General features: G+C 41.6%; 1 protein-coding gene across 4 annotated transcripts in view; it reads right to left on the bottom strand.

Annotated features, from left to right (window-relative positions):
- Positions 1-266: 266 nt before the first annotated feature.
- The window catches only part of ssh2b (slingshot protein phosphatase 2b), a 30148-nt gene continuing 13735 nt past the window's right edge, over positions 267-16679 (bottom strand). For 2 of the 4 annotated variants that reach the window (XM_072661520.1, XM_072661522.1), the window contains 13 exons: positions 11807-11922; positions 11507-11571; positions 11078-11199; positions 10698-10763; positions 10518-10583; positions 9967-10161; positions 8500-8596; positions 7252-7380; positions 7080-7126; positions 6847-6993; positions 6294-6494; positions 3940-4840; positions 267-2566 (listed from right to left, as the gene is read on the bottom strand). In XM_072661520.1, the coding sequence (XP_072517621.1) occupies positions 1235-2566; positions 3940-4840; positions 6294-6494; positions 6847-6993; positions 7080-7126; positions 7252-7380; positions 8500-8596; positions 9967-10161; positions 10518-10583; positions 10698-10763; positions 11078-11199; positions 11507-11571; positions 11807-11922 (3484 nt within the window). In that variant the 3' untranslated portion in view covers positions 267-1234. The remainder of the gene's footprint in view (positions 2567-3939; positions 4841-6293; positions 6495-6846; positions 6994-7079; positions 7127-7251; positions 7381-8499; positions 8597-9966; positions 10162-10517; positions 10584-10697; positions 10764-11077; positions 11200-11506; positions 11572-11806; positions 11923-16679) is intronic. The other 2 variants (XM_072661521.1, XM_072661523.1) reach the window with 1 other exon arrangement.

Below are 16679 nucleotides of genomic sequence, written 5' to 3'. Positions count from 1 at the left end.
TGGTAACGGACTTGAAAAACCTATTTTGTTCGGTTTTCAATTGTTTGTGTTATTTTAAAATCTATTTTTCATGGAAAAAAATGTAACTAAAAGTCACGTCAGTCTGATCCACTGGTACAGTCATGCAGCACTGTGTGGGACATGTCCAGTTTGTATGAGAGAGATCCAGACTTCAGACTATAATGATACATAGCTACAAGTAATCCTCCAAACTATTTCAAACTTGAAACATGCTGACATACAGAACAAGTATCCAACAGCTGTGCTGTTCTTAAATTGTCTTTAATAGTCACAGTTTAAGCACAGAATAAAAAGAAAACATTTACGCTTCCAGTCTTACAAGGAACAGGAAAAAGAATTTGCACTGTATAGCAACCATACAGGCAACCCTCAGTACACACTCAGCAAGCATGCTTCCAGAGTACAAACCACAGATTAAAAAAAATGTAAAACATAATAAAAAAAGGTAAAGTGCATATTTAAAAACTCCCCCTGGTATTTGTTTATTGGATTAAACAAAAGCCTGGAAGGGAGAAACTGCACTTAAGAAGTGAACAGAAAGAAAAGGTGCACACACTCACTTTAAGGTATAGTCATACATACACGTCCATAAAAAGTAGGCTATACATACATACATCCACTAGTCCCCATAGATCTACATTCTAAGTACACAATTTAGCTCATTCTCAAACTGACCGACATGCACACTAATCAGACATCCAGAATAACTTTACACTCAGTTACATTTACATCCACAACAGAATGTATTTAACATGTACGCACCAGTCTCACTCTGTCTCACACTCACACATACACGCACAAACAAAAGTCCCCAGAGTGTGGACAGATTTCGGTTTCAGCAAGGAGCACTCCGCAGTACGAGATCACAGACTGACGGCTAATTGCAAGTTTATCACTGTGTAATAAACCAGTTGACAGACGCTGTGCAAAAAGTTTGGATCAGTCGTAGCACTTCATTGTTTTTACAGAGCAGCTATTTCTCCGCCGACGGGTCCGGGTTAAAACCTGCCCATCAACCCCGTCACGCAGGAGCTCGATACCGAGAATTTCTCTCATCTCTGGTCTCTAAATTATGTGTCCGATAGGCTACAAACCTACCCTGCTGTGGTTTTTCTTTTTGATTTCCGGTTTTGTAAGGCCCACTGAGGTATGTGTGGATAAAACTACATTGTAAAACGCGCACACACAAATAAGCATACAGACAGAGCCTGGGTCACATGGTGTGGTAGGGAAAGTTCAAGGTTCGTTTTTTCAGCCTCCTTAAGGGGTGTGTTCTCCCATACTGTTGCCGGGTTGCCACAGATATCAATGCAGGGGTCGCCCCGGGAGCGTACAACGGGTCTGGTGCTCTCCCCTGCCTCCAGCACTGATTGGGCGGTGGGGAGACTGGAAGTGGCGCGGGGGCCTCGTCACTGTCACTGCTCCCTCCTTCTCCAGTCTGTTGGTCCTCTAATGTTTTATCCGAGTGTGATCCAGTCGAAGAGGGATACGACGTGCAGGGGGAGGGGAGGGAGGGCGTGCGTCGAGGCACAACACGCTTCTTTTTTGAGGTATCTTCTGTAAAAGATTGAGGGCGTGGCTTAGAGGTGGTGGGCGGGGACACAGAGAAAGAACTCCGCTCCAGCTCGCTCAGATCGTTAGCGGACAGTTCCAGGGAACCTAGCTTTGCTAACGAAGCTGAGCGCTTTATCAGCGAGGGCGGGGTCAGGCCGGCTTGGCGGATCTTGGCCTCTACCTCTTTGGCCCGGTCTCGAACGCTCCGTCCCTTCCTCTGTTCTTTCCCGGCCCACGGCTGGTTGAGTCTCTTGTCTGATCTCCTGCTCACTTGGCAGAGAAATGCCCCCAGCTCTTTCAGCGTCTCCCATGTCTCCCTCATATCCACTGCCAGACGAGGTTCTGAAGGGCGGTCAGTGCTAGTCTCCTTTTCCGTGACTCCATCTAGATGGAGAACCACTGCCGGAGAAGAGCTGGATGGAGTGGAATGGCTTTGCCTTGAGTGCAAGAGGCTCACGTGCTCCTCTGAAAATCCAGTGTGTCCAAACTCTTCTTCCCTGAGTCTTATTTCGCCCCCTTTTCCCATCTCCTCCTCCGCAGGAGAAGGCTCCTCCCTTTCCATCTTCTCCTCCACAACGCTCTCAGGCTGATGGTGGTGGGCTGACACAGTGCTTGGATCAGGAGTGAGGTCTGTATGAGATGGAGTGTCCTCAGGTCTCTCTTTGCCGCTGGTGCCGGCAGTGGAGCGGTGCGGAGGACACCCGGGAGCACATGATAGCAGCGTAGACGAGGGAACCTCTTGCTTCATCTTCTGTTCTAGCTGCCTGGTGGCTCGCCGCACTGTACCCTTTGGCCAATCGGTTTGCGCTGCCTCCTCAAGCTCTGCCTTCTCCATTTCAGCTCCTTCCGGTGTGCTTTTGATTAACTCCTCCTCCTCCCTGAAGCTGCTGGAAACAGGCTGGCTGGTAGGAGGAGGGGGAGGAGTTACACTGTGCTCCAGCTCTGAGATTACGTCTGAGGTTACGTCATAAACTGAGACACTGCAGCTCTCCTGAGAAAAAGAAACAGAGAAAGAAAAAGGTCTGAGACTGGAAACATCATTGTGGCATAAAGAAAACCCAAGCCCACTGACTTGCACTTGGACCACCAACATCATAATGGAGATGGAGAGCTCCATGCAACATTCCTTTTCACCAGAGGGTGGCAGTGAATGACATGAGTTCAAACTCAAAGCATGTCAACAGTGATGCATGAAATGTCGAGACATTTGATTTTAATAGAAGGTTGGCACTTACTCTCAGCAACACTACTCCGTTGCTGCAGAACAACGATAGAGTGTTAAGAGGAATATACTGAAGGACTTTCTGTGCATTGATTTCATGCAATTTTCCACAAACTTCTTAATTATAAGGAAAACAAAACAAAATCCAAAATTCTAACAAATTATTTTTTTTCAGTACTTCAAAGACTGAAATAATAAAAAATATCCAATAAAGGCATTGATATTTTTCATAAATAGACTGAATAAGGGTAAAAAAAAAAAAATTAAAAAAAAATGAAAATCACAATATACATCTTTTATTGGTCTAAGAATTGAAATTAACAACATAAAAGCACCAACTGTGCCATATTTAAAACTTAGTACAATAAAAACTATTGACCAATAATCATAAATTCTAATGGAGTTTTAATTCAAAATTAAAACTCCAGTTAAAGAAGACAAATGTTGCTCTGTCTGTAATGAAGCATGCCATTGTCAGTGTCCGTTTTAGGCACTGACAATGGCATGCTTCGTTACAGACAGAGCAACATTTGTCTTGTTTAACTGGAGTTAGTGAATATTTTCAATATGTTCAGAAAAACATACTGTAACAGAGCGCTGGGCAGTATGACCGACAAGGTGCATCACAGTATTTGTTAAGATTTTGGCAGTTTTACAGCAATTTAAATTTATTCACATATTTATTTTGCCAGAAAGACTTTGAAAATTGACTAATGTCTTTCCTGCTTTTTAAACTAGAACCCTATTTGAAACAGTAGACCTTTCTTTATAGGTTAACATTGGCTTACTTTACTATTAATAAAGTGTTTAACAACATTTAACAACAGAAGAGTATAACATTTTAAAAACTGAACTAAATAAATAGATAATTTTAAGGTTTATGAACTGAAAACAAAACAATCCACACTTGGCACCCCGCAAGTGTGGATAATTTAGTCTGCCCTTTATTGTTGTATAACAGTATTGCAGTACATAAAAAAAATATGTTAACCATATGTTAAACAAAAGACCAGTTATACCGCCTAGCATTAGTGTAACATAATTACAATAATAACTATAAATAATAAATAATTTTTTGTTGTAAAATCTGCTCAGGCTAAACTTCTCCAGCAAAGAAAATGCTCCTCAAATGTATGTCTTACCTTTTTTTGGTCCTCCTCTCCTTTAACAGGCTCCTCAGGAAGCAGCAGCTTTGACTCCTGGCTGGGACTTTTGTCTCGGGGTGTCTGCTGTACTGTTTGCCCCTCCTGAGAGAGGCCAAGGAATTTTTCTCTGGCACTGAAGAAGTCAATGCGGTCTGTGCTTAGAGGTGACGGAAGAGAAGTACAGATATCTGCTTCCTGTAATGTGGCACTGGGGTGATGGTGGTCATCATCGCTGGTGTGACCTAGACCTGCACAGTCTATGTCTGTGTCAGGCACTTGCTGGCTGAATTCTTGCCCATGATGGTGAGGCACCTGTGTGGGCAGCCCTGCTGCTGAGGAGGAGTCGGGGGCTTGCTTGCTTGGCTCTGGGGTTTTACTTCTGATTGACTCCGTTCTGGATACCTGGGTACCACATCTCTCCTCAGGTGTAAGAGAGGAAGCTTCATGCTGTTCACAGGTGACCTGTTCTGTCTCTACGTCTGAGTGAATTCTGGAGGATGAGGCCAGGTTATGGAGAGAAGCAGGTGGGTGAGGGCGGCCCACTGATACCGCCTCTGCAACGTCGGGCTGGACCTCTGGTACCACTGTGGCTGCCCAGGGTCTAGGGAGCAATGGAGGGTCCTCTGCAGCTAGGCTTTCCTCAGAGTCTCTCAAGCCATTGGAAAAGGGGACCTCCTGCTCTGCAGACTCGTCCTGGTCTTTTGCCACAGTAAAGGAGGAGGTGGGCGTAAGCGCCTGGAGCAGCTCATGGAGTGAGGGTGAGGTCTGGGTGCCGCCTTGGTTGCGGGGGTTGGAGCGGCCCAGCGTTTGTGCTGCAGGGGTCTTAACCAGTGGCTCGTGGTGCTCGGACAGGTCGCTGTCTGAATGGGAACGCCACAACTTGTTATGCCTTTGCTTGCTGATAAGGAAAGTGAAACAGAAGGAAGACAAATAGAGAGATGTTATTTTGGTGCAATTAGGAATTAATTATTATATTGAAAATACACTGAATTTATAAATATGACTGGAGGAACTATATGGATTTAATGACATGGGACTTATGGGCTGATGCCGATATCCCAGTATTGTTCATGTGCATGTCTGCTAATGCACATTTATTTAGTTTAGATCTACCCTGAGATTAAATACCATTTAACATCAGTGCACAGCAGTGCAACCGAATTTTATCTCTGCATTTAGCCCATCTGTGGTAGCTAGCACACATACTCAGACTAGATTAGGGTGGTGCGAACTTGCATCCGGAGCAGTAGGCAACCACCTCAGCAACTAGAGAGCAACTCAAGTGCACCTCATATGTGGAAGGCGGTCCTGGGAATAAAGCAAGCCTAGGATACCTGTATTTCATAGAAATTGAACATTTGTTTCTGCCCAACATTATTAACATATATTCCCCAGGATGCAATAAATGCATTTTAAAGCAAGTATCTTTCAATATCGAAATTACATACCGTCAGAATAAAAACACACCCGATTTATATTTGAAAAATAGCCTTTTTGTTGAATATTGAATGGTTAACTTCATTATGGCATCACAATGCATCAGTGCATTTTTGCTGCTCTAGAAAGAACAAGTACTCAAGATGTACAAACAACCAACACGGAAAACCCACTTGGCCACAGCTATGTCTCCCTTTAACTGATTTATATCTAAAACAGATGCACAGATGCCTGTGACGCATAAGAGCCTCTAATACCACTGCACTCCCACCCTGCACTGAGCCACAGTGACTAACAATCAGGTTAAGAACTCTGCACAAGTAACTACAGCACTTTCACACTCTTATGAGTGAATTCAGAAACACAATACAGCATTTCCAGTGTAAATATGACTGTTCCCCTTACTTTTGCAGTGCCGTCACCAACACTAATCAAAACACAGCAATTAAAAGGTGACAGTTTGTCCAAAAAGATCATACATGTAATGCATGGCATCCTAAGCAAACAAACACACATGCCCAAAACTATGCTCTCACAGACGCAAGCACCCTCTTTCTGAGTGCAGAAGTGAGACGGTGGAATGTAGTCAAACAGCTACTGTAACTCCGCAGGAAACAGACATGCCAAGAACCGAGACACTCGTAACTGTATTCTCTAATTAGACGTGCCACATTACGTCAAAAACGGGAATCAACATTGTTAACATTTTTGTGAGCGACCAGGATACCTAACGACTTTTCTGACTACACATTTAATAGAATACTGTTCAGGTGAAAACTGGGTCAAGGTCCACTTTGTTCAGGTTTAATGTTGACAAAGTTCTATTCCATTATATACAGATAGACATAGATATTTGGGCACCCTTTATGCAGTCTTCCTACTTTGTATAAATGCAAATACTTAAAAGTGCATACCTCGCCAATAGGATGCCCTGGTACTCCTCTAGCTGCCTCATGAATGAAGGGTTAGGCTTGGTAACGGCCCGGCGCTCCTTGACATATTCAAAGGCCTGCTCCAGGTCCCAGCCGTACTCCTTCATGGCGTAGGCAATCACAGTGGAGGCAGAACGGCTCACGCCCATCTTACAGTGTACCAGACACTTGGCCCCTGTTTTCCTGCAGGCAGCAGTTTGGTCATTTGTAATGAACGGAGGACACTAGGGGGTGCTCTCTAGTGATTTTTGCTGAATTCTTATGTGGTTACAGCCTAAAGTTGATGGAGTTGAAGACCAATTAATTACAGTATTATGAATACTAGGAATTTTAGAACCACAATTTTAATTATTTAAATAGAGAGAAGGGAGAGAGAGGGAGGTAGAGCACAAAGATGAGTAACTTTGAAAAATGTGGACCACATTAAAATTATAATACATAAAAAAAGAGCAAGCATGTAGAGGAGGTCTATTCCATCAAATAAATCACACCTTATGCTACTTGTCAACAAGTACTTGGCAGCAGTCAGACTTACTTCGCTCTGGAGATGAACTTGTAGGTGTCGTTCCAGTAGGCTAGAAGGTCTGTGGCCTCCTCATCATAAACACGGATGTTGTGGTACTCAAACAGACCTGGGAAGAAGTTGTCAATCTCCCGGGTCACATTTAGGATGTACTTTACCCTGAGCAAGGGAACAAAGAGGATCTTTATTAGCTGATACGTTTAGATAAGTAGCAGAGTATGTCGATCAAGGACTAGTACTCTTACCCGCTGTTTTGTAACTCCTCTAGATTAGACGCATTCCACTCCGAACCCTTTAAACAAACACAAATAGTCTATAGTTATTGTTTACAAATATCAAATGTTGATACAAGCAGGGAACTGGAAACTATGTATTTTTTTGTTAAAGATAAAAAAAGAAAAGGACAGAAAGACTCACCAGGTACACATGTTCGAAGATCTCAGTGGGGCTATCCATCTGACCAAGGATGACGATCATCTCATTATCAATGTACTCTTTAAATTCTCGCAGGTTACACACCATGTGGATCTCCAGCTCTGTGCGGATCTGTTAGGATTCAGAAGATGAAGTCAGGGGAAGATTCTAACAAGCATTTAATCAAGCAAATATTGTAACCCATTTCAGAATTTACTGACTGAAAACTAATTTTTTTGAACATGTGTGCATTGAACATGGCTGTGACATATAGAGCTGCACTGATACAGAAATTTCTAGGCTGATATAATAATACATCACTGTGGCAGATACCAGCATCATAGCCTCAAAATTTAAGCAAAATCATATTTGTCTAAAAACCTGGAATATTACTTTATTTACAGTAAATCTTTTCAAAGAAAAAAGAAAAAAAAAAAAAAAAAAAACTCAAGCTAACTTTTCATTCCACCTTAAATGATACTGTAATGTAACTGCTGCTCCACTTAAGGTAGAACAGACAACTGATTTGAAGATGGCAAATAAGAGGCTTCCAATTAGAGATATGAGATAACCTCAGCCCATTTTATTTCAAATGTTATAATGAAATATTTTGATAAAGTAGAATTTTTTAACAGATGAAAGTATATTTCTAAATTTTCCCCATTTTCTACCCAATTTGAAAAGGCCAATTACCCTATCCCCTTTTTATGTGAACCCAATCACTAGCAATGCCCCCAAAACTAAGAGCAATGCTCCTACAATACATGTGAAAGAGACAGTGGCTGCCTTTCGAACTGCTGCTGATGCAGCATTACGAGCAACAGCTACAACTCTATCAGACTGACTGCTGATGGCAGCATGAAATTAGTGTATTATGGCTGTCAGTTACAGTTAAAGACAGAGTGTGCAGCAGAAGGAGCAGAAGCCACAGTAGGAGGGGAAATCTCTACCACTGTGACGATGCGCTCTTCAACATACACTTCATGCTAATTAACTGACATAATTGTCAACTATAACTTAAATATCAATAACAAATTTACCCCCATTTATCTGCAAAGAACACAGACAGCCTACACCGTGCATTTTACTTGTTTACATGTTTTTGCAATGGCTGAACCAAATTAATGCTGCAATGCAGGCGAAATTACTGTAGGTACCCATGGCTGAGTCATGATGTAGGAAGTACCATTAGGACATTATGCATGCGCAGGAGAATGTACTGTATCTGACTGCACACATGTCTGAACCCACCTCTTTTGAGGTGACATTCTCCAGATCTTTCTGCATCATGATCTCCCTCAGACGAGTCTTGATCAGTCGCTCTGTTCTCTCTCGCTCTGTTGGCCTGCTGATACACAACACATGCTATTATGGCATTTCCGTTCAACAGTAACTTTGCCACAAACTCCTGCTGAGATCTGTAGTGTGCTTTCATGAGGGGGCAAGTTAAAGGGGAAAAGACCTGCAGTAATGAGCAACTAAGAGCAAAGCTAGGTTTCATTAACAATTCCAAACATCACAGTCAGCAGCAAAGACAAGAAACGTAGAACAAAACTTACAACACATCAGCCCTTTAAAGGAACTACTCAGTGGGGCGCCGATAATGTGACCACAAACAGGAAGTGCAAGTGAGCATGTCTGTGCTGTGCTGGGTTAGGGGAAGTAAATCTTGACTGTTGCCCTCTCTGCCCTCAGTATGCAGAAGTGTTGATGTGACGCTCATGTTGAGAAGCTGCCACAAGCTGAGGTTCTATTTCCATACTGCCATGCTTGTAAAACCGCAGTCTAGCACACAAGGGCACATGTGCACGGCACACGCACCAAGTAACATCAATGTCTGCATCACATCAAATGAGCACATTACGTTTTGCACTATACCCTGATTTTTAGTCATTACATATAACATGCACTTTGCCAACAAAGATGATTTTAACACAAGATGCTTTTGCAAAACGGGATCCAGAACAGACTGAAATTTTGATTAGTGCAAAAATAATTATCAGTGCTATTTCAGCACTGACTGCATTTGACTGTGCTTACATTATCTTACATTTACATTTACATTTATGGCATTTAGCAGACACTCTTATCCAGAGCGACTTCCAAGGTTACTCGTATTACAGGGGTGGGCCAATGTAGTGTTAGGAGTCTTGCCCAGGGACTCTTATTGGTGTAGCGCAGCATAGTCACCCAGACCGGGAATCGAACCCTGGTCTCCCACATGGTGTTGTTGTAACGCAATGGTAGGTGGTGGTGTTATCTGTTGCGCCACACCAACCATCTTCTATTAACCAACATTTACATAGTGGATCTGTGAGTTCAGTGCGAGCTCTCTTGTTCTTGCTTGGGTAATCTTTAACCCTTTTTACTATAAAGCAGAAATTCTACAGTCTGTATGTGATTCAGTGGAAAGGTCAGGGGAACGCTGTGTAAGTACAGTCAATAAGCTGTTCAAGGGAAAGGAGATCAAATCTGTCATAACAGCAGATAGCTAGTAAGCTACAAAAGTAGTATAACAGCTCTAAGGTAGTAAATTGTTACCAAACAGCTCTGTATGCAAGCACCCACCAAACAAAAAAAAATACAACTCAAAAGTTGATGGCAAAAAGCCATTAAACAATGAGCAAGAGCCTTACATGACAGCGGGCTATAAAGAACAACTGATATGAACTGATATGTTCAGTGTGTTTGGCCTGCGCAACGGAAAAGTGCACCTACACATCGGAGAAGAGCACGGGAGAGTCGGCCCGGTGTGACTGCACGTCCTGCATGGCATTCCACTCGTTGATGTGGGCCTGGTCGGAGGACACGCGGCTCTGGTAGTAGCTGACCCAGGTGAGGAACAGACTGCCAGGGAAGTAATTATGGCAGCGCGCCACCTCACAAGCCTTGTGCAGGGACTGCAGGGCAGACCTGAGAAAGGGGAAGGAGGGGAGGAGAAGAGAGATGAGTTGAGAAAACAAAAATTTTATCTGTTATTCTTTTTCAAGGCTTTTGACACCTTGCGTTGACCTGCGTTTTTGGTAATTGGATCACGTTTGGATTTCATTTGTCCATATTAGAAGGCAGAACCATAATGTTCATTACTAATTAGTCCCTTTCCTTTGTAATTGTATTACAGTTGCCAATGTAGTTTTATATCCCTATTGGACTGCATGTCATGTATTAATAAAGCTATATAACAAGACTATTACTACTAGTATTATTAGCAGTAGTGGTAGTAGTATTGGCAGTTATAAATGAGGAACAAAAAGAGAAGGGCCCCTTACCACATGGCCTGGACAGATACCGGTTTAAAAACATGGATCCTGTTATCTGTGGACACACTAAATCCCCTGTAAGAAACAGAGAGTCAAGATTAACACATTCATATGCTTTCACAGAATACATGTTAAAAAAAAAACAAACAAACAAACAAAAAAACCACGGTAGAATGGCTTGGCACTTACCCATCTCCATCTAAATGGATCAGTGTGTCACTCCACAGAGGAAGCACCAGGCCTATAGAACATGAACTGCAACATACAAAATAATAAGAATTCAATCAGTTCAATCAGCAAAATGAAAACCATCAACACAATCATCTACAATGTAAGCACTTAAACTGCAAGGGCCTGTATGTGCATCCACACTTGAAAATGTATAAAAGTATATAAAAGTTACTTTAAAAGTAACTAACAAATTACACATAACTTTATCGTTTAGTTTTACAGTAGTTCCTAAATAATACACTTGTAGTACAAGAACAAAAACAGAAGTGAAAACACACACACACACACACACACACACACACACACACACACACACACACACACACACAAACGCGCACCTGTCTGAGGGATTAAAGTCCATGCCCAGCACCACACTCTCCTCAGTGTCTTGCCGCCCGTTTGTGGACACTACGACCATGTAGCGTGTGCACTGAGCGTGCACACTCTCCAACCGCACAGCCTGCCAGGCAACACAGAATTAATGCACTCAATCAGCCACCCTGGAGAAACAGTTCACTCAGATCTCAGAGCCTTCAGTGCACATTATGTTTTAATTTAAATGACTTTACAGGCATAAGAATAAAAAATAAATAAATAAAATAAAAAACAAACAAAAACGCTGACAGTGCTGAAAAATTATCAGGAAAAAACAAAAACAAAAAAACTCCACTGTTTGAAATGTATTGTTATAAATCCAAACTGTTTCATCTGTATGTTTTTTCTGTATGTTCTTTTTGTACTTGCATATTAATATATTTTTATCTCACCAGGCGGATGTTATCCTCTGGCCGCAGCAGTGTGAACATGGTCTGCAGGTGCTGCTGAAGATCCCCTACACAAACACAAATAGTCGTCTGCTGTTAATTCATTCATTTATCATATACTCAAAAAAGCAGATGATGTGCAGCAGCCTGGCAGTGCTGAAAAAAAGCATCTCCAAAACTGCTACTTTACAGGATCAAAATTATGGCTCCCCTAATTTGAGTTGGCGTGCCATCAGTCACATACATACTGATTTACATACTGAAGGAGGTTCTAGTCTGTGGTGTGCTGCTGTTTTCTGATACCTGCATGTTTGCTGCGCTGTCCTGTTGCTCGTGAGCAGGAGGAGGAAGAGGAGGAACCATTTCCTCTCGGGAGGAAGAGCGCAGCACCTTTCACCGTTAGGAAGCTCTCGCTGATGCTAGGGAGACAAAACAGTGCAATTACACCACCTATTAAAGTCTGCCAGCTTTTTATTTGATGTCTAATCTGATGGGCATTAAAATCAGGAAACTGTTGCCTGGCATCAGCTTAAAAGAGACCGCAAACTAAAATAAATTAATAAATAACAAACACATACATTTTACACTTTGAATACGGGAAAAGGCAGAAGATTTGGCAGCATTAAAGTTCTATTTATGTTCAATGAAAACAGCACCTGCTTCTAGTAGAGCTGGGTGTTATCGATAAATCAATATCTCCATGTTTTCAAATCAATCATGAGATCAGAGGATATGGTTTGAAAAGAGCTAACAACACCACTAACACCACTACTCAATGGCAAACAGTGCAGACCACATTTAACCACGACCAAAAGCACAGCAGCAACATTTGGAAAGCTACAGGAATTGTGTCCGCTTATGTTTCCACTTTGAGCTTCACAGTGTAGTTTTGAATGTGAATTCACAGACTCTTTCAGCTGGTGCTCAAAGTTCCACAGCTTTGTAAAGATTTCATGTTGAGAGACAACAGAAGCCCTGCATGTTGATGCATTACAAAGTTTACCTGAAAAGGTCAATGTAGCATCCTGCCCTTGATCTGTATTACTGACAGCCCAAAAACCCCCTTAAAAAACTTATTTTAACCAGTTCTTTCAAAACAACTTAAAGAATCAAGAAGAGGAGTTACACTGCAGTTAACTGTCAGTGCTGGGTGTTAATCGCAACTTCAAAAAGACTAAACTTAAGCAGGAATGCTTCTAATTATGTTTTAGCATACCATCGTATATCTATATATGTACAGATCTATATATGTATATATCTATGACTCTTTTTAACAGAATGTGAATCTGGCAGTTGTTATTCACCACTGTATCCATATTTCCTGATGAATTGGCCAATAAAAATGCTCCAAAATGACTTCGATTAAAATCCTGTCAGTGTAAAAGACCAGTATTTATAAATCGTGTACTGGTGTATCGTTCAGCTCTACTCCTTTGTTTTGATGTGTTTTCTGACCCTGCTGGAGCATGTGACAGTGCACTCTGGGCAAGAGTTTTTCGGGGCATTGTCTCAGACACTGAACACTTCGTGCTGGACATAAATAAGTACAAGCTGTTCCACTGTGGCCTTGTTTCCTCATCACTGCAACAGCTGGGGAATCAGAGAGAGAGAGAGAGAGAGAGAGAGAGAGAGAAAGAGCGCGCAAGCAAGCAAGTTCTTTGTGTGCACATGTATATGTGTGTGTGTGGGAGAGTGCGTGTGTCCCCAACATGACTTTTCTTCCTGTAAATCAACTGCTATCACACAGAACAAACAACAAGAACCGAACAGCAACTTAATAGCACTCATAAAGGTGGGAAAGAAGCAGTCTGTGTTATTGAGTCTATGTGTAGCAGCTCATGTTTGAATCATAATGGGGTGTGTGACTGACTGTTCTTCAGGTGTCACATGTATAAGCATGTGTTTTTCTTAAGTGTTCCAGTGAAGCAGAAGTAAGCTTTGCATGTCAACTTCTGCCACCGAGCTAGTTTGAATTAAAACCCAACCTTTCGTGAACTGGTTTAAGGTCATCGGACAGAAATCCATTAGGATTTCTTCTGTAAATAAAAACATTGGCTTCTACTCACATGGCTTCACATCTATCATCTGTCAAGATTATTCATTTCTCTCTGGGGTCACTGGGTAATAATAATAGATCACTGCATTTCTCGATGGTGTGACTGCAAATATAAACAGCTCATGCTTTTCATGAAAGAAAGCAGCTCATTGTGCAGCAACGTGAGACAGTGCATTCCAGCCTGCTCTGGCCACAACACATCAAACTCAAAGCCAAATTCTTATGATCTCAATAACCTCACATGACTCCCCTCTGCAGCCTCCTCCAGCCCTCACTTATTTACCCCCCCCCCCCCCACACACACACACACACACACTTCACCCAGCTGTAGACTGACCAGTGCTGACAGTGACAAATGAGACAAGTGGATAGAAAGAGTGAATTGTCAGTGTATCAATTTCCATTTATATCATGATACATAATAACATACTGTGAGTATTTTTTAGATGCTTGCAGATGTTTGGAAAGGACATAAAGCACCATCAAAAAATTATAATCTACATGAGACAGAGGGGGACACGCACTCTGCTTGGTGTCATGGGAAAACCATGGCAACACAAAGTTTCTGGTGCCATACTGTGTTGTTCAGAAAGCTTGATGGATTACTGTCGCTGTTATTTCCACTGAATGTACATTATAGATTCTGCCCCACATATTTCGATCTATGAATGTGAACAAAAAGCAAACTACAACTAAATGCAACAGGATGCTTTTGTATAAACGCAACCTAAAGAGCACAGGAATAATGAGTCAAGAAACTGGTAAAAGTGAACAAAACAACCGTTCGAATTATATAGATACACTTATCATAATATTATGATCACCTAATAGTGGGAATTACCACCTTTGGCCTGGACTGTATCAGGCGACGGAAGGTGTTCATAATAGAGGTTACCTGCTCCACAGTGGTATGTGGATTGCTCTGTACTACTCACTGTTCCCCTTTGGCATTAACGGCCACTGGGGCACCACTGTTCTGTCGTTGGAGGGCACTCAATGTACAAGAAGGTTATTATCAGTACACTTTCACTACGGCGAGTCTAGAACATCCCACAAAGTCTGTCCATGTCAAAGGTGGTCATTCCCACTATTTGATAGGTGATCATAATATTAATGTATGATGTATATTTTTACATTTATATACACTATAGTATTAGTAACTGCTTGTTACTGCAGACAGGCTATAGTTGGTTTAAATCTGTGAATCCAACTTGACAGGTTTGATCTGATTAAAATAGACTCTGGTGCGATTTCTGTGTTAGTGCAGTTACTGAGAATGCTGCAATTCGAAACCTGTAAAAGTACTGAAGATACTCATAATAATCATATAGTGCAAAATTAACTCAGAAAAGCGCATACTGTAAACAAAACAATAAAATACTGTTTTAATGCAAACCCTTCTCAGATACATACTAAATGTTCACCACAGTGTTTAGTAGAACATTTAATGGACATTATTTAATGGACACTGTGATTGCCATTTATCTTTCTTATTGAGATCATCTTTTGGTTCATCCAATAATAATAACAACAATAATAAAAATTGCAAATCACTTATTTAGTGTTTACTGTATAACATCTACACTCTAAACACTGCTAGTAACATATGTAAGCTACTTATTGCTATGTTATTGCTGTGCAGCGAATTGATCACTACTATTTGTGTACAGCTACTGAGCTGAACAGAGAACATGAGGCATGAAGTGTGGCGATGCTAAGAAGGGTGTGGATCTGAAGGAAGCCAAGCTTGTAAACTATACGCAGGAAGAGGGTGGAAAGGGTGTTAAAGAGAAGTTAAATGCAGCACGATTTTGAATGTGCACAGTATCACCATGTGCCCACTTGAATACAAGCTGTAGTAAATATCTCACATCTGTCTACACACAGACACACCCCTGTTTATAATGCAGGAAATACAGATACAGTTCACAGTAACAGCAACAGACTTTGGACTGAGAGAAAGGGGCAGAGAGAGAGAGAGAGAGAGAGAGAGAGAGAGAGAGAGAGAGAGAGAGAGAGAGAGAGAGAGAGAGAGAGAGAGAGAGAGAGAGAGAGAGAGAGAGAGAGAGACTAATAACTAAATAATTATCTATCTTAACAACTAATTATTCAGTAAATACTACACACATACTATACAAAAATCGATGAAACTAATACGCAACACACTATATGGACAAAAGCCATAAGCATTAATATGGAGTTGGTCTCCCATTTGCAGCTCTAACAGCAGGTCTGGAAGTCTGCAGCTCAGCACGCGACGACCCTGCTCTTAACTTAATGGCGGAGTTGCTGTGGTTGCTGACTTCCTAAAAACTTTTCAACAACACTACTCACAGTTGATGGTGGAATTTCTGGAAGGGAAGAAATTTCAATGGTGGCATCCTATTCCAGTATCACGCTGGAAATCAGTGGGCTCTTTGTGTGAAAGCAGACTGCATGTCTAGGGGCTTGATTTTATACACCTGTGGCAATGAGACTGAACGAAACCCCTGAATTCAATGACTAATGGGCTTGTGTCCCAATACTTTTGTCAATGAAGTGAATGCAATTTCACAGTTTAAAGTTTAAAAGTCTGAAGTACCACCAAGAGCCAACAACTGCACTCACAATTAAGAGAATTACGCCACTTCACCAAACAAAACACAGGAGAAAGAAATAAGAGAACTCATTAACTCAGTTTCTAAGCAAACTCTTGTCAACATCATCACAACACACCCAACATGCTCCGTCATGCTCCTGCTTAATGATTAATAGGCTAACATCAGACAGGTGAATGAGTCACACTGAATTTACACTGAAGGGAATCCCAGTATCGCCTGTTTCACTGTACACACACCACACATACTTTTGCCAACAGTGACGATAAAAAAAACGACTTGGTAAAACATTTCATTCACACTAATTTCCTCCAACCCCACACCTCAAGTCAGATTCCTCAGTTTCATGCTTGAGCTACAAAACTACAAGCTAACACAGCTGAAAAATACTGGGAGTGTATGCCACCAAAACATCACCATATCAGCTCATATTAGAGCAATATGACGATACTTTGTAATATGTTCCTGACAGATGATACTGTCATTATTATTTATAACTGTCTTTTTTTCAGACAGCTGCTGA

Source organism: Salminus brasiliensis, chromosome 18, assembly GCF_030463535.1.
Source record: "Salminus brasiliensis chromosome 18, fSalBra1.hap2, whole genome shotgun sequence".
NCBI classification, from domain to species: Eukaryota; Metazoa; Chordata; class Actinopteri; order Characiformes; family Bryconidae; genus Salminus; species Salminus brasiliensis.
This window is presented reverse-complemented; position numbering and strand designations above follow the sequence as displayed.